This window comes from Geotrypetes seraphini, chromosome 11, assembly GCF_902459505.1.
Source record: "Geotrypetes seraphini chromosome 11, aGeoSer1.1, whole genome shotgun sequence".
NCBI lineage: Eukaryota > Metazoa > Chordata > Amphibia > Gymnophiona > Dermophiidae > Geotrypetes > Geotrypetes seraphini.
The window spans coordinates 31,765,995-31,788,739 of NC_047094.1; the positions used below are offsets into that span (position 1 = coordinate 31,765,995).

General features: G+C 42.0%; 1 protein-coding gene across 6 annotated transcripts in view; it reads right to left on the bottom strand.

Annotated features, from left to right (window-relative positions):
• Nucleotides 1–22,745, bottom strand: part of BMERB1 (bMERB domain containing 1) — a 124,235-nt gene that overhangs the window by 19,977 nt on the left and 81,513 nt on the right. For all 6 annotated transcript variants that reach the window (XR_004541057.1, XR_004541056.1, XR_004541055.1 and 3 more), the window contains exons 3-5: nucleotides 13,343–13,416; nucleotides 6,850–6,964; nucleotides 2,357–2,439 (exon numbers count right to left, since the gene is read on the bottom strand). Coding sequence is in view for 3 of the 6 variants with exons in the window: in XM_033962875.1 (XP_033818766.1) it covers nucleotides 2,357–2,439; nucleotides 6,850–6,964; nucleotides 13,343–13,416 (272 nt within the window). In the remaining 3 variants the exon portion in view is untranslated. The remainder of the gene's footprint in view (nucleotides 1–2,356; nucleotides 2,440–6,849; nucleotides 6,965–13,342; nucleotides 13,417–22,745) is intronic.

A 22,745-nucleotide genomic window follows, 5' to 3' on the forward strand; every position in this document is an offset into this window, starting at 1 on the left:
GTATAAAATTACTACAGTGGTGGAGAGGTGGGGCTGAGGCGTCTGTATAAAAACTATATAGTGATATCTAAAAACTGTATAGTGATACTAAAAGAATCCAGTATTTATTCAGTAAGTTTATATCTATTTCTGGATTTAAAGACTAGTGCCATTAATATTGAACTTTGAATGTCCCAACATATCAGCATTCATTTTCTCATACCTGTAACAGAGGCATAAATTTGCCCACCAAAAAGGAAAATGAAGGCGATCGCAATTTTTCCAATTACAAGTAACCATCTGTATGGCTACCCCGGTCATAATAAGGAGTAGCCGGCTTTTATATCGGTCCAAAGGGGGTTTACGATGTAATAACGTCCCACATATGACTACATCATATGTCAATGATGACTCCAGTACAGTGTTAATCTGTCCCCACATCGACTTCCAAAAACTAAGTATTAAAGGACAGTAAAACAGATGGTCCAATGTCCCAATGTCAAGATGACAGTGCCAGCATCTGTTAGATTTAGAATTATCTAACGTCTGTAGTCCAAAAAATCATATGCAATAAGAAAAACCAAGTTTGTCTCAGAGATGCTGACGCTGTACATCTCATCCTCCAAGACCAAATTCGTGGCCATTGAGTAGCAGAAATCTGCTGCTTAATCTCAATGCTCCAAATATCTCTCAAACTTGTTTTTGGTTTCTTAATCATATAGCCAGATATTAATTTAGACCACTTGGCTGCCTGATGCCCTAGCAAATCTGTCTGGAAGCATGGGACCGGCAAGCTATACTGATTTTTAAGATTGCGCCAATCGGGGAACCTTTCTGAATGGCCTGCTTCAACTGCAACCACTTATAAATTTGAGACTTTGAAATACTGAATGATTGTTGCAGTTGTGAAAAAAATATGATCCTATCACACCTCTTCTTAAGAATGCTCATTGGCTCCCAATAAACCACAGGATAATGTACAAAACAGCGTTAAAAAACTTCAAAATTCGAGCATCATAAGCACCCGCATTTCTAGATAAATTCCTCATTCCTTACTCCTCATCCAGAACACTTCGATCAAATGAACAACATCTTTTATCTGTCCCATCACTGAAAGCAATCAACACACAACGTAATAGTATCTTTTCAGTTACAGCTCCCCAACTCTGTAACCCTTTGCCAGCTTGTCTAAGGGAGGATAAAGTTTTGAAGAGATTTAAAGGATCTTTAAAAAGCTTTCTCTTTAAAGACGCATTTGAACTTTAAGAAATTGAACATGAACGCTGTAAGAAACTTCTCTCTTTATACTTAGGACTATCTTTTATTCTAGTCCCATACTTCTGGTTCCAACCAATACCCTTCCCAATCTGGTTTTTTCTTATATATTCTTCCGTACTATATTATATTGTAGTTCCCAAAGGTGAAGTAAGTATAACGTACGTCTGATTGTATTTGTCTGATTGCTTATTTCGATACATCGGCATTCAGAACTCTAGTCCAATCCCTCGTCCTAAGTCTACTTGACTACTGTAACATCGCCTATTTAGCAATTTCCAAAAAGAATATGCGACGTTTACAATTGATGCAAAATGCAGCAGTCAGACTGATCTTTGGGCTAAAGAAATTTGACCACATGACACCCTACTACCAGCAGCTGCATTGGCTGCCGATGGAGGCATGCGTAAAGTTTAAATTCGCCTGTTTCTGCTATAAAGCATTATACGGACTTGCCCCTAATTACATAACTGACCTTTTCTCCTTCTCAGCCAACAGACACAAGAGAAGCTCACATTCCAACTTTGTTTCCCCCCCAGTGTGAGGTTGTAAACTGAAAAAAACACCATGAACACCTTCTCTCACACCAGGCAGCATCGTGGGGTAAAGACCCAAAACAATTGCTTTCGCCCACTACTTACGAGGAATTTAGGAAAAGTCTAAAAACACACCTGTTCCTAAAGCACCTAGACAACTGATCCACTCATCTCTCTCCTCTCAATAGCGATTAACTTGTCTTATTGATCACTTTCTCCTCAACAATGGATTTCCTGTCCTATTAATTCTCTTCCTTCCACCCCTCTTAAAGTCAATCAATTTGTACCTTTGCTTAATCTTTTGTAAACCGCATAGAACTTCACGGTACTGCGGTATATAAGCTGTTATTATTATTATTGTTAATTCCCCATTTTTAAATTGTATATCGTTTAGAAAACCGATAAGCGTTTATATCAAATTTTAAGAAAACTTGAAACTTGATAAACTGGGACCTGCAGTAAACAACATGCATTTGTGTGTTAGCATATTTTAATAAATCTAACCCTTTTGTCCATAGTACAGCATATTCCAAATTTAAAATATAATTGAGGGAAAACAAACTTACATGCAGGAGTCTTGGCTACTTTGCTTATGGGCTTTAACTTAATACGCAGGAAATCAGACATTTCTTTGTCTTCTTCTTGTTCTCTGTTAACACAAAACAAAGGACACAGGATATGATTTTGCTGTTGAAAGGAGTTGGTTTCAGTACTTTGGCCTGATTTGCCTCTTTCCACCCATGATCTCCCAGCACAGTGGGCTCCTCCCTTGCTCTCTGTCAGTTGTAACGATCAGAGGTGCTGTGGCCTTTCCTCGAGGCTGTTGGAGATTTTTTTCTTGATTTGGCTTTACCCTCTTCATACTTTGACCAAACTATTATAGTCAATGAAGCTATTTTAGTCAATGAAGCCGTCCGCGCAATGTGCGGCTGCAGCGGCGAAAAGAATGCTGGGAATGATTAAGAAGGGGATCATGAATAGATCGGAGAAGTTTATCATGCCACTGGTCGCCGTACATGAAGAAGGACACAGTACTGCTCGAAAGGGTCCAGAGAAGAGCGACTAAAATGGTTAAGGGGCTGGAGGAGTTGCTGTACAGTGAGAGATTAGAGAAACTGGGCCTCTTCTCCCTTGAAAAGAGGAGACTGAGAGGGGACATGATCGAAACATTCAAGATAATGAAGTGAATAGTAGATAAAGGCAGGTTGTTCAGCCTCTCCAAGGTAGAGAGAACGAGAGGGCACTCTCTAAAGTTGAAAGGGGATGGATTCCGTACAAATGTAAGGCAGTTCTTCTTCACCCAGAGAGTGGTGGAGAGCTGGAACGTTCTTCCGGAGTCTGTCATAGGGGAAAACACCCTCCAGGGATTCAAGACAAAGTTAGACAAGTTATTGCTGAACCAGAACGCACGCAGGTAAGGCAAGTCTCAGTTAGGGCACTGGTCTTTGACCTAAGGGCCGCCACGTGAACGGACTACTGGGCACAATGGACCACTGGTCTGACCCAGCAACAGCAATTCTTATGTTCTTAGTGATAAGCTCCTTTTGGCAGTGTAGAGTTCCCTTCAGAAAGTGGTATGCACGCAACTTGAATCCCAATCCATTGCTGTTGTGCAATGGCTGCGTTTTCTCCTTATTCTGTGGGGCTATAAGAAATTTGTGTTGAAGGCTAACAGTTAAAAGCCCAAGAAATGTGCATTAGAGAATGACACGGTGACAAAATTCATCACCGTTCCCGTCCCCGCGGATAACTGCGGGAAATAATCCCAAGTCATTTTCTAGTGTCTATTTCAATCTTAATCCTTCTACACCAGCATTCTTCAAAGCAAAGCTTGTGGGTCAGTGGTTGTGGTCATTCATACTCTGATTCTTATGTGAGCCAAGGATAATGAAGCCATTGTGACATCACTGATGCAATTGGCTCTTAGGCACTGGTGGAATGAGGCATTATGACATCACAATATTTGCTCAGGATACCAGAGATTGTCATTCTGTAGTGTCTATCTCAACCTCAGTCCTTCTACACCAGCATTCTTCAAAGCAAAGCTTGCGGATCAGTGGTTGTGGCCATTCATACTCTGATTCTTCCCTCTCTCCTTAAAGAATGACATGAAGATGGTTTCCCGCAGTCATCCGCGGGGACGGGAACGGTGATGAATTTTGTCACCGTGTCATTCTCTAATGTGCATGTCTACAGCATGTGCTTTTTAACATTTCGCTCTTTCTGCATAATCTTCAGAACACAGAAAACAGTACCTTCTAGAGCAGGGGTAGGGAACTCCGGTCCTCGAGAGCCGTATTCCAGTCGGGTTTTCAGGATTTCCCCAATGAATATGCATTGAAAGCAGGGCATGCAAATAGATCTCATGCATATTCATTGGGGAAATCCTGAAAACCCGACTGGAATACGGCTCTCGAGGACCGGAGTTCCCTACCCCTGTTCTAGAGGTTTGAGATCTCCAATTCACAATGAAGTTACTGACTGATGCAATACGTGAAACATTATAGACGAACACAACTATTTCGGTCATTGGTCCACATTTATGGGACACTTTTCCAGGGTGCTTAACATTATGCAAAGAGAAAATATTATTTAAGAAGCAATTGAAAACCTTTTTATGTGCCAAAGGTTTTTTGTTAGCTTTGTATAATATTGCATTTTATGGTTCATAGAGGATAAACATTTTTACGAGCATTATGCTAGTTTTAGTGATTATATGTAGAAGCCCTATGCTAGTTTTAGTTATACTTCTCCCTCCGTATTCTCAGTTTCAGCATTCGCGGTTTTTAGCTTGCTGGCTCCTCCCCACCAAATTACATCAGCTTGCATAGAAAAATAGCTGATTCCAAGCGTTTACAGAGAAAATCGCTGATTCCCAGCACTTTGTTCACCGTGTTTTGCCTCTCCTTCAGAAACAGGCCAGGTCTTCCACTATGTTATTTGTGGTTTCACCATAGAAAACAGCAAATAACATATAAAAAAGTTATTCGTGGTTTTTCAGTATTTGCGGTTCTGTTAATCCCCTATCACAGCGAATACGAAGGGAGAAGTGTAAACCGCTTAGAACTGTTTGTGGTATGGCGGTATATAAAAATAAAGTTATTATTATTATTATATGTGGAAGAATAGGATAGGTTGCATATATTATATTATGTTTGAGTGTGTTCTGAATATGTATGTAGGAAGAAAATGTTAAAATAAATAAATAAATCCTATTGGCTCAATGTTCAAACGGGTTTATAGAATAATTAAATAAATCCTATTGGCTCAATGTTCAAACGGGTTTATAGATTTAGCAGCGTCTCACTAAGGGACTGATTCTATAAACGGCGTCTAAATCGGCTATGGCGCCGGCTGCATGTCAATCACATGTTTACAAAATTGCAGCTATGTAAAAACGTAGGCACCTGAAATGTAGGCGAGGCCTACATTTTAAAGGCCTACATTTCAGGCACCTAAGTTATTGGTGAATCAAGCATAGCAGTGCTTAAGTCATGATCCGCCCATAGAAATGCCCACTTAGGCATTAGGCACCATTAAACGCCATGCGATAGGCACCTGTCTTTTATAGAATCGGATCGGTGCCTATTGCCCAATTCATTTTTTTTGTAGCAATTATTGAGCCTATTAAGGGTATTTTGCCAATTAAGTTAGGTGCCTAAGAGGCGCCCTTTGGAGAATCGGCCCTAACTCCCCTCAGGTCCTGTGTCCAGCATCTCTTTCTCTTCCCCACTCTCAAAGTCTATCATGGATTTAGTCAAGGGAAATCTTGCCTCACCAATCTACTGCATTTCTTTGAAGGGGGTAAATGAATATGTGGATAAAGGTGAGCCGGTTGATTGTGTATTTGGATTTTCAAAAAGCATTCGACAAAGTACCTCATGAAAGACTTCTGAGGAAATTAGAAAGCCGTGGGATAGGACATAATATCCTTTTATGGTTGAGAACTGGTTGAAAGACAGAAAACAGTGAGTGGGTTTAAATGGTCAATATTCTCAATGGAGAAGGGTAAACAGTGCGGTTCTCCATGGGTCTGTCCTAGGACCACTGCTTTTTAACATATTTATCAATGATTTAATGATGTGAATAACCAGTGAGATAATTAAATTTGCTGATGACACAAAGTTGTTCAAAGTTGTTAAATCGCAAGAGGATTGTGAAAAATTGCAAGAGGACCTTGGGAGACTGGGTATCAAAATAGCACTTGACGTTTAATGGGAGCAAGTGCAAAGTGATGCATGTGGAAAAGAGGAACCTGAACTATAGCTACGAGATGCTGGGTTCTATGTTAGGAGTTACTGCCCAGGAAAAAGATCTAGGTGCCATTGTTGAGGATACGTTGAAACCCTCAGCTCAATGTGTGGCAGCGGCTAAGAAAGCAAATAGAATGTTAGGAATTATCAGGAAAGGAATGGAAAGCAAAGATGAAAATGTTATAAGCCCTTGTATCATTCTGTGGTATGGCCACACCTCGAATACTGTGTGCAATTCTGGTCACCGTATCTCAAAAAAAGATATAGTGGAATTAGAAAAGATAGAGAGAAGGGCAACCAAAATGATAAAAGGGATGGGACGACTTCTCTATTAGGAAAGGCTAAAGCGGCTAGGGCTCTTCAGTTTGGAGAAGAGATTGCTCAAGGGTGATATGATAAGATGTCTATAAAATACTAGTGGAGTGGAAAGGGTAGATATGAATCGCTTATTTACTCTTTCTAAAAATATTAGGACTACAAGACATGCGATGAAGCTATTAAGTAGTAGATTTAAAACAAACTGGAGCAAATATTTCTTCACACAATGTATAATTAAACTCTGGAATTTGTTGCCGAAGAATGTGGTGAAATCAATTAGCAGAATTGAGGGGAGGGATATGACTGCACATCCCTACACAGCTTTGCAGGCCAAAATGATATGGCTGTAGGTAAAGATATATTCAAAGTTGAAGTGCTTCACTCCTGAAACTTTTGCAGGCAATGCAGCAGTACTACTGCTTCCTTCAATGTATACCCCCCCCCCCCCCCGCAAGGAAATGTTCACCCCCCTCCCCGATAATTCTTACCTTAATCTCTCTACCTCTGCATCATCTACAAGAAAATCTCTTTTTTGCACCAGCTTTTGAATCTTCTGAATCAATTCGTCTTCTGCCCGCTTCTGTGATACTGTTTTATCCTTTTCTGTCAAAATAGAAAATGAACTAGCTGACTTTCTTTGCTTAATGATGAAACTTTCAGCCTCAAGACGTGGCAGATTACATGCTTTTCATAAGACTTGGGATATTTATCTACAGTGGAGAGAAAGCTCACCCTCAATATCTTTCTGATATGGCACTTTTTCTTTTTGGTTGATTTGCATTATTTTATTTTATTTTTTATATTACTGGGGAGCTTTCTCTGTTTTGATTTTGGAGGGGGCACCAAGGGGAAAGGGGAATTGTTGGGAGTTCAGGATTTTCTATGTTTGTATTTATGCTTATCTGCTTGAAATGCTTTTGCAACATAATGTTAGTTATTTTTTGGAAAATAAAAATCAGTTAAAAAAAAGAAAATGAAATGGCTTACAAACAGATGCTACCAGGTACACACGAGTAACTTTGAACTTCCTGCAAAGGCTTCATCGCATCATTATAATGTCTTTTAGCAATGAAAAATGGCAAATAAACGGGAGATGAAAAATCACAAGAAAAACAAAAAGCTCCCAAACCCCAAGAAATAGAACTGGATAAGGGGGAGAGACAAGTCCAGGAATAGTAAATCTATTCTAAGACCAAACCAAATAATACATTTTCCACTTTGCAAACTAAGCTGTGCCGGATGATTTAGGGGTCACAGCACAGTCCAGCCGTTCCTGAAGAAGGGGGTGTTCACCCCCGAAACGGAGCCCCGTCGGACGAACTTGTCATCTGCTGGCTGTCTTTTCCACGGAGAAGCTAAGTACTTCCAGTTGGTTCTTTTGCCTTGTTGAATTTGGACGTTTGATATTTTCACTTTGGCCCCCTGGATAAGGGGTAGAGACAATTTTAGTGAATTGTAGAGTGTGTGTTTTTTTGATTTATTATATATTTTTTTCACACTCAGCACTTTTGCGTGCACTTTCATCACTCAATTCATACGGAGAGAGCCCAGGGATGTTTCACAGTTAACACTCTTCTGGGTGTAAGCCAGTGACAGCCATTACTTCTGGGATTCTCCAGTGGGAGGCTGTGTGACTGAGGGCTTTCCCAAACACTGAAAATTTATTATTTGGTTCGGTCTTAGAATAGATTTACTATTCCTGGACTTATCCAGTTCTATTTCTTGGGGTTTGGGAGCTTTTTGTTTCTTTTAGCAATGAAAAACATGGAGCTTACATTTCCTAATGTTAAAGCAGCTCTCCAGCACAGGCAGTATGAAGGCTGGCTGTGGTGAAATGCATCCCAAATGGCATACAGCATTATGATGATGGCTTCTAGTGCTGAAACGTAGCACTCTTCAAGAAGCTTTTCCACCCTTGAGTAGATGAAGTGTCATTTTAAAGCAGAAATATTAGCCGCTTTCCTCTTAAAATATAAAGGTGAATGCCTCCAGCCATTATGGCTGCCACAGTAAAAAGAAATTATAGGGAAGAAGACAGTGCTTAAGGGAAAAATACCTCCATTTCCAATAATCCTCAAGTTTTTGTTTTATTGCTTATAGTTTGGGATTTTACCTTTAACTACTTGTATTTTTAACATGGAATTCTAGAGGAGGTATTTTCTAATTCAATAGGTAGGCCTCCCCAGGTGTGTGCTGCTCTGACGCTCATAGGAACTCTCTGACTGTCGGAGCAGTGCAGAGCATTCAGTGTGCCGGTCAAAACCTCTTCTGTGCTTTTATTAAGGGGGGGGGGTAAGTTTTGTATGTGAGGCAACAAAGGGTGAAGTGACCTGCCCCCAAGTCACAGGGCACATCAATGGAAGAAGCAGGATTTGAATCCTGGATTCCCCGGTTCTCTAGCGAGCTATCCTAAGCATCAGTGAGAAACTATAGCTGTCCCATCTTGAAGCAGGCACAGCATGGAAAGTTGTGACTCCCCTTTTGATCAAATCACATTGGCTCCCAATCAATCACTGCATTACATTTAAAATATTACTGCTAGTATTTAAAACGCTCTCTAGTAATGAACCACAATTCATTAATAGAATGCTAATCCCTTATATTGCACAGCGTTCACTTTGGTCTGCTAACCAAAAATTCTTAGTAGTCCCCTCCTTGAAAATCATAGGAACCCGAAGACCTGACATTTTCCTGATAATGGCCCCTCAACTTTGGAATAGAGAATGACACTGTGACAAAATTCATCACCGTTCCCGTCCCCGCGGATAACCGTGGGAAATAATCCCATGTCATTTTATAGTGTCTATTTCAGCCTCAGTCCTTCTACACCAGCATTCGTCAAAGCAAAGCTTGTGGGTCAGTAGTTGTGGCCATTCATCCTCTGATTCTTATGTGAGCCAAGGATAATGAAGCCATTGTGACATCACTGATATGATTGGCTCTTAGGCACTGGTGGAATGAGGCATTATGACATCACAATATCTGCTCTGGATACCAGAGATTGTCATTTTGTAGTGTCTATCTCAACCTCAGTCCTTCTACACCAGCATTCTTCAAAGCAAAGCTTGTGGGTCAGTGGTTGTGGCCATTCATAGTCTGATTCTTCCCTCTCTCCTTAAAGAATGACATAAAGATGGTTTCCCGCAGTTATCCGCGGGGACGGGAACGGTGATGAATTTTGTCACCGTGTCATTCTCTACTTTGGAACACATTACCTCAATATATAAGAGATGAAAATGATCTTAACCATTTTTAAAATAACCTAAAAAGTTTTCTTTTTAAAGATGCTTTTAATCTTTAAAATTTTTTTATATAAACTGTACAATAGTTACGCTCTAGATATCTAATATTCCTTCCCTATTGTTTTTCCCATATATGGTTCTCTTCTCTACTTTAAAACAACAAATTGTAACGTTCTCCCTCCATTCCTTGTGTATCAATAAGTCTGTAAATTTGTCAATCTAACCCACTAATTTTAAATTATAAATATTATGTCCAGTTGTATGTTTATTATTATTTTATTGTAACTCGCTTAGTAAATCTGAATAAGCGATTTATCAAATTAAAAATAAACTTGAAACTTTTTTTTGAATTCTTTATTCGTTTTTGAAAATCGAATACATAGTGCAAAACAGATTACATTACATTACATTACAGATTTCTATTCCGCCATTACCTTTCGGTTCAAAGCGGATTACAAAAAGAGTTATGGAAGAAGGGTTACAACGTTAGATCAGAGAAGGTTTCCAAGAGAGGGAAAAGTAGGATCTGGTGTTAGGGAGGGGATGGTAAGAGGGGGGTTAAGCTTTATCATGGTATTAAGCTTTATTAAGGGATTTCTTGAAGAGTATAGTTTTTGTTTCCTTTCTGAACATATTGCACTCTATTCCAACAATTGATATAAAGCTGTTTAACCACCCCTCCCCCAACCCTCTCTCCCCCTGCCCCCTCCTGGATGTGTATAACAATCTTTCATGAATCAAAGGGAAATAATGTTAATAATCCACATTTATATCTTACAATACTTTGTTAACGGGCCCCAAATTTCCTTGAATTTGCTATCATGTCCCCTCTGTAAAGAATTAATATTTTCAAACTTATAAATCTGGCATAAGGATTCCCACCAGAAACTATAATTTACGTTATCCCAACGTTTCCAATTTTTCATTATAAGCTGCATGGCTACTCCTGCCATGACGAGGAGCAATTTATTCTGGTTTGTATTGATTGGTCTCTTGGGGAATAATATCGTTCCAAACAATATTACATCATATGAAAGTTGTGTTTTTAGGTCTCCTCTCCGTTAGCCCTTCTTTATGTAAATCAGCCTTGGGTATTTCATAAATGGGGCCTGCTGCTTCTGCCCATTTCCACGTGTCTGAAGGTGCTGTGACCTGAACAAATGTCCACCAGGAATTATGAAGTGGCCAGCAACACATTCTCCTTGGGGTATCTAAGCCAATTTGTGAAGTAAGAAAGTGAGCCTTCTGAAGAGTCATGGCTATTATGATTCTCAAACGCGGACTTGGGGCTCCTTTCACTAAGCTGCGATAGCGGTTTTAGAACGTGCTGAATTGCCGCACGCGCTAGACCTTAATGCCAGCATTGAGCTGGCGTTAAGTTCTAGCTGCGTAGCGCGGGTTTAGCACGCACTAAAATGCGTGCGCTAAAAACGCTATTGCAGCTTAGTAAAAGGAGCCCTCGGTCTCTGATTATGGATAAAGTGAATTCGCTGAATTAAGTTTACCTGGGGGGGGGGGGTTGCTGAGATGGACGGGTGGCTTCCTGAAGAACCAACAGGGGGCTACCCGTAGGAATTGCATTGTCTTGTGGGGTTTAAGGATGGTTGATGTTTGCTATTTGTGCTGGGGTATCGGGGCGCTGGTGGGATATATTTTGCGCTATTCTGTTCAGAAAGTTGCTGTTTTGTTGCTTCATTGTGTTTTACCATTGTACTGGTATTCTTTCTTGTGCTGTTTTGTAATTTGCTAAAACTTTAATAAAAACTTTTTAAAAAGTTTCTGAAGATTTGGGAGCCATTGGCAAAATTTTGCAAAGAATGATTGTTGATTTTGCCCTTTGGTCATGCACGTCCAGGGTGGAAGGGAGGGTTGGAAAATAGTTTTTAAATTTTTTAATTTGAGTGCAATTTTTGAATATGAATGTGGGGGGTGATGTATTTATTTGTCATAGATTAAAATTTGACTGATTTTAAGTGCTTTTATAATGTAATATCTATAATAATAAAATGCTAAGCGTGCATGCGCACTCTTAAGCCGTGTTCCCTGAGATCTGATCTGTCGGGATGTAGCCACAAGAGTGCGCATGCGTGCTTACCACACATCGGGCGTTAGCACTAAGATCTATTAGCTCATAGGCCCTAAAGCTAGCATGAGAGGAGCCGCTGGAGCGTTAAACTGATGGGGCTTGGGCTCCTGCGTCGGAGAAGGCAGCGATTGTGAGAGGAGCCGCCGGAAAGTTAAACTGGTCGGGGCTCAGCCTGTTCGGTCCGTGCAGGCTCCTCTCTCGCGGTCTTGGTAAGTTTTTAAAGTCCTGAAAGACGCAGACCAGCATGAAGCTCCGACACCAGCAGCAGCGCCATTGCCCACCCGCCGCCACCCCTTCCGTCAGCTCGCATGGCAGCTCCAGCTCCAGCAGTCCCCGGTGATCTGTGTAGCCGCCCGCCTCGCACAGTCCATCCGCAGACGGCTCGGTTCTCTGCCCCCAGCAACTCAGCATCGACCGACCGTGCCAGGCATTGGGGGAGGGATGAAACTGCCTTTATTTATTGTTAAACTTTTAACGTCTTCAGTATATTTTTTTTGAACAAAATAAGAGAAGAAAAAGTTCAGAGGTTCTCGAGCCCTCAGACCTTTGAAGTGGGCTACTGTGATTCCTCATGAACCAGAAGTGCGCTGTATTCTCTGTCTGGCAACCAGGAACTAACTCCTAGCTGTTTTGAATTTAAGACCAGATTCACAAATGACATTCTTTTGATTTATAAATGTGATAAAGTACTTTGACATACGATGAGTTTAAGTTTTAAAACCATGCAGAGTGTCCTGAGTCCTCCAATTTGATTGGCAGGAGGCAGAATACAAATGATCAGGTTTTGATGAGAACATTTAAAGGTGAGCTGTGGGTGGCAGGAGCTGACTGCGGTTTCTCTGTGCAGAACTGTAGCGAGTCTGCGTTTTCCGCAAATAACGTCTTAAACGATTTCTTTAAGCAGGGTTCAGGCTAGCACCAATTCTGTAGGTGGCCAACTTTGAACTTTTCCCTCCTTTGCTCTGATCTATGGATAGGAATAAGAATTCCTATGAATATCGGAGCATTTAACTCGCTGGCCTTCTACCGTTGTTTAGTATAAAGAGCCCTTTGTTTTTATTTTCTGTATGCATTCTTATAACCCGCTTAGGTTTCAGGTGGGATATAAGTTTGTTAAATAATATAAACTAAACTAAACCTTAAGTTTGTATACCGCATCCTCTCCATAAAGATAGAGCTCGGCACAGTTTACAGGTAATTCAATAAATGAGGGAAGGACATAATAAGAAATTAGAGGTTATGAAGAGGATAGCTAGCTTTACATTTTAAATAGATAGTTTTACGTTTGGGAGAAAAGCCAGGTTTTCAGATGCTTTCGGAATAATTGGAATGAGCCTAGGTTCCGCAGCGGGGCAGGGAGGTTATTCCACAGCTCAGTGAATTTGAAGAAAAGGGATTTCCCTAATTTACCTGCATACATGACGCCTTTTAATGAGGGGAAAGATAGTTTGAGTTTGTGGGCGGATCTGATAGTGTCAGCCTGTTCGGTCCGTGCAGGCTCCTCTCTCGCGGTCTTAGTAAGTTTTTAAAGTCCTGAAAGACGCAGACCAGCATGAAGCTCCGACACCAGCAGTAGCGCCATTGCCCACCCGCTGTCACAGATAGACTGACATACAACCATAGAAATGATGTCTCTACTGTCAAGACTGTTACCTGGGATTTCTACTAACTTCTGCAGTTCTTGTTTAAGGGCCATGATGTCCTTGCACAGCTGAATATCATCCATCCTATGGGCAGAATAAATGCAAAGAATTAAAATGTTTTCCTTTGCTAATCCTGCCTGTGATATATACCAAATAGGTTAAAGTGATATGAAAGATAAGCCAGAGCCCCACAGTAATTCAAAATTTATGCTACCAAGCAGCAAATTCGATCACACATAAATCTAGAATGCAGTCTTTTATTAAACAGTTTTATTAAATTTTACAGGATAATATGACAAAAAGCATATAACAATGTAAACAGGAATGCCATAATATAGTGTTCCCACGCAAATTTGCGGACTCTAATTCACGGTATTCTCCGACCGCCTCTTCCTGTATTAAAGTCTGGCTACACCAATCAGGAGCTGCATGTCAAAGCAGCTGCTGATTGGTGTAGCCTTACTTTAGTAACAGGAAGAGGCGGTTGGAGCATACCGCGAGCGATTTTCTTCACTCGCCGGCACTCCAGTTGCCCTCTCCTGCCTTTTGTCAGGTGAAAAAAGCGTATTTGCAGTTTTTCAAAAGTCACGGGGGGGGGGGGGGGGGTCCTGGAACGGTACACTGAAGTGCAAATCAAATGTTGTACAAGAAAATAGTATCATAAATGAAGCAGAAACTGACAAATTCTGAAGAATGAAAGAAATCATACATTAAAATACAAACAGAAAAAGTGACTGTATTATAAGCTTGGTAAGTTATCAATAATGTTGTGGAGAAACAACGTCACAGGCAAGCGTCACAACAATTCTGAACAAGAGCCCAAGTCTTAACATAAGTAGAGATGGAGTTATGTTTTTCTGCAAAAAAAAATCTTTCATATTTAACATGTAAACAAACAGAGTTCCACCATTGATTAAATTCAATTTTTGAAAAGTCTCCAATTTTGCAGTATAGCTTTAATAGCCAGAAACAGTAATGAAGTGAGTAATCTAGCTTGGAATATAGATATAGAGGCAGTGAGAGCAAGACATCTTGTTATTAATATGTTAAATGTAAGTAAGTTCTGTATATGCAAGATCGATGACATCGTATCCCAAACTTTAGTCCAGAAAATTTTAAGGTGGGAGCAAGAGAAAAACATGCGATGTAAAGATCCTATTTCGGAGTTGCAAGACCAGCAATTCCCAGTAGAGGATCTAGGGTGCAGTCTAAGTCACTTCAGGAGTGCATAGTAGAGAATGACACGGTGGCTGTTACCCGCGGCTAGCCACGGGTAACCCGCCGAAATGGGGAGAGAAAAAATAGTGGACGGGGACAAGGCCATTCACCGCCCCATGGAGCGGTGAATGGTCTTGTCTCTGCAGTGATGTAAGGGAACGCGCGCAGTCACAGATCGCGCAGACCGGCATCCCCCTCCCGTCCAATCGCTGCGTCCCACCATCTCCCTCACTCCCTTCCCCCCTAACCTTATGTGCTGAATTTAATTTTTCTTCTCCCAGCGGCACGCTTTCAACAAGTCGCGTGCGCGGCTGCTTGAGTTGAATCTTCTCCTCTGACGCAATTTTACTCTGAATATTCAGTGACATGAAGGACAACCACAGAAGTTCAACACAGTTAAAAATATCCCTACCACCTGCAACCACAATGAGCACAAGTCCTGTTTCGCCCAAGATGTTTTCTGGAGCCCACACACTTGCCTCTTTGTTACCTTCATTGTCATTTTCAAAATAAACCAATAGGCCTATTAATGAATGCCTATTGATCAATTTAATCCCCAAGATTTGATATATAGTAGGTAGAGCTAACATATATTGGCTCACTTATGACCTGAGGCTTTTTCTTTTCTCTGAGCAAGCATCTGGCAGGAATAGTGCATTTTTGCAGTTTTTAAGTAGAGAGGAATTGTGATGCGTGACTGATATACTGCTTTAAAGTACTATACGGATTAGCCCCTAAATACATAACTGACCTTTTCTCTTTCTCAGCCAACAGACACAAGAGAAGCTCACACTCGAACTTCGTTTCCCTCCCAGTTAGAGGATGTAAACTGGAAAAACACTATGAACACCTTCTCCCACATCAGGCAGCATTATGGGGTAAAGATCTAGAACAATTGCTTTCTCCCACTACTTATGAGGAATTCAGGAAGCGCCTAAAAACTCATCTGTTCCTGAAACATCTAGACAGCTGACCCGTACATTAGAGAATGACACGGGGAAAATTTCTGTCCCCGTCACTGCCCCATCCCCAGACCACCACCCTCTTCACCGCCCCGTCACCGTCCCCGCTCTCCCTTTCACCGCCCCATCCCCGTCTTCAGCGTCTTCTCCTCTCCATCCCCCCACCCCCAGCACCCTTCATGCGGTCCAGCAGCTCCCTCCCGCCGGCCAGCCGTGCATTTCTCTCTCTCCCTCCCTCTTACCTTCTCTTGTGGGGATACTGGCAATTTGTATAAGGCTAAGCGCTGTATTACAGCCGAAGCCTTGAAGTCGCATCGGGTTGCCTGCTAGAAAAGTCTCCTCCGATGCAACTGGAAACAGGAAGTTGTGTCAGAGGAGATTTTTCCAGCAGGCAACGCGACGCAACTTCAAGGCTCCGGCTGTAATACAGCTCATAGCCTTATAGAAATCGCCAGTTTCAACAAGAAAAGGTGAGGGAGGGAGGGAGCTGCTGGATCGAACGCTCGTTCACCGCGCGTGCTAACCATTCACTGCTCCATGGGGCGGTGAATGGCCTTGTCCCCGATCTCACGGTGACCTTTTTTTTGGTCACTGTTTTGGCGGGTTACCCGCGGCTAGCCGCGGGTAACAACCACCATGTCATTCTCTACCGTACATCTCTTTCTCCTCAAAAACGGTTCTCTTGACCTATCAACCACTTGCTTTTACCTCTTTTAAGTTCAGTCAATTTGTACCTTTCTTTTATTCTTTTGTAAACCGCATAGAACTTCACGGTACTGCGGTACATAAACTGTTATTATTATTATATACATTTGTACAAATATTTACAATCATTACTATTTTTATGCTTCTTGCTGATTTCTAAAGGATCCTTTTACTAAGGCGCGCTTACAGATTTAGTGCGTGCTAACGATTAGCACGTGCTAAATGCTAAGCCGTTATATTCTATGGGTGCCTTAGCATTTAGCGTGCACTAAATTGATTAGTGCATGCTAAATCAGTTAGCGCGCCTTAGTAAAAAGACCCCCAAGATTTGTTTATGCTTCTAATAAAAAAGATTCATTCGTACTCTTGTATTATTTATTTATTTCCAATAAGGCAGCAGCAGGTGAACTATAGGGAACTATAGGTGCTGTTTCCCTAGGTACAATTTAAAAGTGCTTGTATGATATTTGAAATCATGCATGTATTATTTTTGCCCTTAGTACCTCTATCTTTGAATACCCAACGGTCTTCAGACTCAAGAATTTCTCAGATGCATACACTTTCTTTTCCATCTTTAAAAGGAATAAAATCCCAGTCCTTTTCATATATATTTACAGCGATTTGGAATGAAATTCCTTCCTGCATCAGAACTCTTCTTTCCCTCCAGATTTTTCATAAATCTAAGAAAATGATGCTATTTCAATAGTTCTTAGGTAACAGTTCTAAGGAGTATTTTTTTTTTTCCTTTATTAATTTATCAAATATTACAAGTTACAAACACTTCTTAGAGAAACTCAGAGACATTTCCAAAGGAAAAGTTTCAATCCAAGAAAAGAAAAAAATAAAACTAGCAAACATATAATGGATTTCGTCTCTTTCTTAGACCACAATACAAGTAGAGGGAAAGAGATAGAATATTGTGAAAAATTATATGTAATACAATTCAAGGAAATTAGGCTTAAATGGCTAAGTCTTGGTCTTCATTTTAAACTTCATCCTGTTCCACGGGTTAACTTTTTGAGGTCCAAAAAGGATTCTAGATGCTCAGGGAAGAAAAACATATACAGTGGTGCCTCACACAACGAACTTAATCCGTTCCAGGAGCAAGTTTGTTATGTGAAACGTTCGTTGTGTGAAACGCGTTTTCCCATAAGAATACATTTAAAACACAATAATTCGTTCTGCAGCCCTGTTTTCCCATAAGAATACATTTAAAACACAATAATTCGTTCTGCAGCCCTACATTTCCCTCCCTCCACCTCACCTTGTATGCGGAGTCTGCCGGCCCTCTCCCTCACCCAGCCGCACGCTTCCAGAAAGCTGTGCACGCGCAGCTGCTGGAGTTGGTCAATGTTCTACTCTCCTGCAACTTCCGGTTTCCGGTTGCGTCAGAGGAGAAGATTGAGCAACAGAGCATGCGCGCGTGCGCTGCTCCCTGAAAGCGTGCGGCTGGCCGAGAAAGAGGGCCGGAGAACTCGGCATCCAGGGTAAGGTGGAGGGAGATGATGGAACAGTATTTCATGGTACAGTATTACTATTTGTTAAAAAGGAAATAATCTTTTGATGTTTTCTGGATTTTTTTTCGTTAGCTTAAACATGGCTTAACTTGCTGTAAATGGGTCAGGTCTCGTAAGATAGGACCAGAGAATCGGGTCTGGGTAAAACCAGGATTTGCAGGATCTCCAGGATCCTCATGGACTTGTATTGAGATCCTGGTAATATTGCAGGATTTCACGAATTTTCCAGGACCCTGGTCCACCTTAACAGCAGACCTCCTCTTTTTTTGATTGCCACAGCTGCTGCTCTGCATTTACTGGAGTCCCCTACACGCCGTCTTCTCCTTCTCTGCATGGGTGCTGCTGTTCCCGGCTTCGGCGAGAGTAGTTCCGCCCCCCCCCGGGCCCCTCGGGCGACTTCATTGTGTGAAACGAAGTTCGTTGTGGGGAGCACGACAAAAAGTTCGTTGTGCGCAGCGTTCGCTGTGCGAGGCGTCCGTTATGCGAGGCACCACTGTATATCATTCCTAAGTATCTAACTACACATTTACAAGGGTATGCCAATAAAAAGATAGCTCCTAATTTCCTTGTTTCCTCTCAATAAGAAATTCTCTTCGTCTCTCCTGAGTCAATTTTGTCACTTCAGGGTATATCCATATTTCTTATTGCAACTTTTCAACATTTAAGGAGACAGACTCAACTTTGGCAACCAATAACACCATATCTTGTGCAGTTTTCCCCACTGTTGCATCCAGCTTCCTTATGGCCAGAAAAAGTGTCTCCAGAGTAACTATTGATGCAGAGGTCGGCTCACCAACCGCTCCTTCGATCTTCCCACCTTGCAGTTCCACCACAGGAGAAGCTCCTCCTAAGTTCTGCTCCACCTCTCTAGACTCGAAACTCTGTGCCTCTACTGGACATGGAAATTTTATCAGGGGGGACAAAGAAATGTCCTGCTCCAAGGAGTCATGCGCTCCCATGCTCGGCTCTGCCATGGAGTCCAAATCCCGATTTCCTGGCCAGGCGTTCGTGGCATTCTGGTGCTCAAAAATCTGAAGAAGCGTGGGCTGGATTGGGAGGATGAGCGAACCGGAGACATCACAGTCCTCGTCACTCCCTTCCGCTTTGTATGAGGCATAAAAAGAAGCGGTGATTGTTCGAATAATTACAAAAAAAAAAAAAGATAAGCGGCAGCAAGTATAGCAACGAGTGTTCAGAATGCCAGCAGCTGTCCGCCATCTTGTCTCTTCCCTCTGCAAAAACTGAAATTCTTCACACTTAGGAGGGGAAGTTTTCAGTGTCTAATAGATTCTTTATATAAGCTGCTATGAATAGTCTGTCTCTCAGTTAAATTTCTTCTATATCTAATTCACTTATTTACATCTTCTTAGCAATTTTACGGGATCCGGAAGGTTCGCCCCCCACATTTCGCCCCCAGCAATTCGCCCCTCACATTTCACCCCCCACATTTCGCCCCCAGACACATTTCGCCCCCACACATTTCGCCCCCACACATTTCGCCCCCCGGATGTTTCGCCCCCACACATTTCGCCCCCACACATTTCGCTCCCACACATTTCGCCCCCACATTTCGCCCCCACACATTTCGCCCCCGTCTCGGAGCGCAAATCCTTACCTCGGAGCGCAAATCAGTCCAGCTACTGTTGTGAGCGCGAGAGAAGCCAAGGGGGATCGAGGCTTGGCCAAAGCGAGACAGCGTCCCGCGAGAGCTGTGCGCGAGCGAAGCCAAGGGGGGGAGGGAGTTGTGAGCGCGAGAGAAGCCAAGGGGGATCGAGGCTTGGCCAAAGCGAGACAGCGTCCCGCGAGAGCTGTTCGCGAGCGAAGCCAATGGGGGGGTAGGGAGTCGAAGCCTGGGGATGAAGGGGGATCGGGGCTTGGGCCGAAAGGGAACATGAGCTGTGCGCGAGCGAAGCCAAGGGGGGGTAGGGAGTCGAAGCCTGGGGATGAAGGGGGATCGGGCCCAAGGCCAGAGCGAGACAGCGGAAAGGGATGAAGGGGGATCGGGGCTTGGCCCGAAAGGGAACATGAGCTGTGCGCGAGCGAAGCCAAGGGGGGGTAGGGAGTCGAAGCCTGGGGATGAAGGGGGATCGGGGCTTGGGCCAGAGCGAGACAGCGTCCCACGAGCGTACGCCGCGCGCCTCCGACGAGCCGCAGGTCCGCCGAAAGGGAACATGAGCTTATCCCGCTGGAGCGCGCTGATAAGTGCAGCAAGGCCTGAAGTAGGGGAAAACGCTCAGGGGCGAAAGGTGCGTGGGCGAAATGTATGTATAGTCGCCAGTGCTAAATTCGGCCAATCTGGCGCCAATGACTTTGCAAAATTCACCAGAGCTTCTATAAATATGACATGTTCTTGCCTCTTGGTCATTTAGTCCTTTCGATTTCCTGATTAACTGATCTGTGTAGTGATTTATTTAGTTATGGAATCAGTTCTTTCAAAGCGTGGCAAGAAGAAGCTAGTTTACGAAAATCATATTTATGTATTCTCTAAACGAACAGCAGATGACAGACATGCTATTTGGGTATGCGAAAAGCGGTCAAGGTGTAAAGGACGCGTTTGGACTGAAGGAATTGATGGCGAAGTTGTGAAAATCGTAAATATACATAATCATGCAGCACAGGCAGCAAGGCCTGAAGTAGTTCGATTAATCAATGAAGTTACTTCCACGCCACAGCAGATTCTTAGTGAGGTCATTTCAGGCAGCCATGCAAACGTTGGAGCGCTTCTGCCTAGAAAAGATTCGCTAAAGAGATCAATTCGATCGTCAAGACAAGTCGAGGGTATGCCGCGGCTGCCTCAAACCATTGATCAACTCGTCATCCCGCCAGAATTTCAGGAGATCATTATCAATGGCGTCCAACAGCAATTTCTTTTGTGGGACTCGGGTAAACTTTTCTTTTCAAGCTATTAGCATTATGTACTCGTACATGTAGGCGTTATTTGCTCGCATTTTATATCACTTTGTGGCACATAAAATGGCCCAAAATTTCTTAATTTATTAGAATTGGTCAAACAAGTATGTCTGAGTCTTCTAAGCCGTTTTAAGCGTTATCTTGAATTATTGTTGCTATATAATCTTCCACATTTAATTTTACTAAATTACTTGGTACAATTTTTGGTAGAATTTTAGTAGAATTTGTGAAACATTCCATTAACGTAATAGCTCAAAAAAATGAAGAAAAAATATTTTTTTTGTCTTTCGGAATTTTTTGATGCCAGCGAATAGAGCTCGTCGAAAAATGGTGTTTTTTCTGCACCCCTGACTATTTCTGACCCTTTTTTGGACTTTGAAAAGCCCATGTATGTCCCGTCCCAACTGAGGGGTTTCCTCCATCCACCGCCTAAATTTATGCCTAAATTATTTTTATTTTTATTCAGGGACTGGAACCAGCCGAATATTGATATTTGGAACGAGGGATAATCTCCACTCGTTGGCACAGAGCAGTGAATGGTTCGCTGATGGCACGTTTTCTACTGCACCAGCTTTGTTCGAGCAGCTTTATACGATTCATGCAGTTCACGGTAGTGTCATCATTCCAGCATTGTACGCGCTGTTGCCGAACAAGACCCGAACAACCTATCGACAGATGCTGCAGCAGCTTAAGAATATGCAGCCAGGTCTCCAACCGCAGCAGTTGATGACCGATTTTGAACAAGCTGCAATTCAAGCGTTTGAAATCGAGTTTCCTAACATCGAGAAAACAGGCTGCTGCTTCCACCTGTCGCAGTCAATATGGCGAAGAGTTCAGAATGAAGGATTGAAAGTGCGCTACCAAAATGACCACGAATTTGCCCAGTGGATCCGCATGATACCAGCTCTTGCTTTTCTGCCTCCGGTCATTGTTGTGCAATCATTTGAAGAGCTGCTGGACGATCCCAACTTTCCAGAAGAAGCAGTACCCATTGCCAACTATTTCGAGGACACCTACATTGGTCGAATGAACCGAAGAGGACGCCAGAATCCATTGTTTCCAGTTGTGTTTTGGAATGTTCATCAACGAACGTTGAAAGGCCAACATCGGACGAACAATGACGTCGAGGGCTGGCATCGCAGCTTTCAAGAAACCTGCGGCTCACTTTTCCCCAATATATACCGCTTCATCAACTGCTTGAAAAGACAGCAAGGCCTTCACAATTTTGAAATCACGCAGATTATAGCAGGCAATCCTGTCAATGCGCGAAACAAGAAATACGCGGCTATTTCTGCAAGAATTCGGCGTATTGTGGAGGACTTGGACAATCGAAATTTGATCGACTATCTCAGAGGAATAGCATACAATTTTGAATTTTGATTGACGTTCACTGTATTTCATTTTACTTGTTATTTGACTGTGTTGTGTTTGGACTGTTATTTCATTTGACATGTTAGTTTTTGTTCACTTTATCACTTCATTTTACTTGTTATTTGACTGTGTTGTGTTTGGACTGTTATTTCATTTGACAGGTTAGTTTTTGTTCACTTTATCACTGTATTTCATTTTACTTGTTATTTGAATGTTATTTGACTGTTTTGTTTAGCACAGTAAAAAATAAAAAAAATTAAATCATAAACATCACAGAAATCAATGACTTCGCTCTGGGGATAAAGGAGACATCTCCACCAAATTTTCGATTTTTGAAACAAATCACCATTTTAACATGATAAAATGAAGCAAAAAAAGTTAATTATGTATTTTGGTCCTCTCAAATTCAGAAAAATCCTGTTTTAGCCCAGCCTCTTGTTTCCAACAGTGGCCAATCCAGGTCATGCCCAATATATGCTCTCTGCAAATGGTGTGCACTCTTCACAGGGAGCGCATATTCTTCATGGTGCATAAAAGAAGCCAAAATGTATACAAATTTCAAGTTTATTTAGCTTTGATATACTGCGTTAATTACCAAAGAGGTTTACATTGTACAAAATTTAAAATATAAGTAAAAATGGGGTAGTAAAAAGACAGACTGCATGGTATTAAAGACAAAACACGCTAAAAGGGGAAAATGGTTGGGACACATTGCATAAAAAGAAAGGGG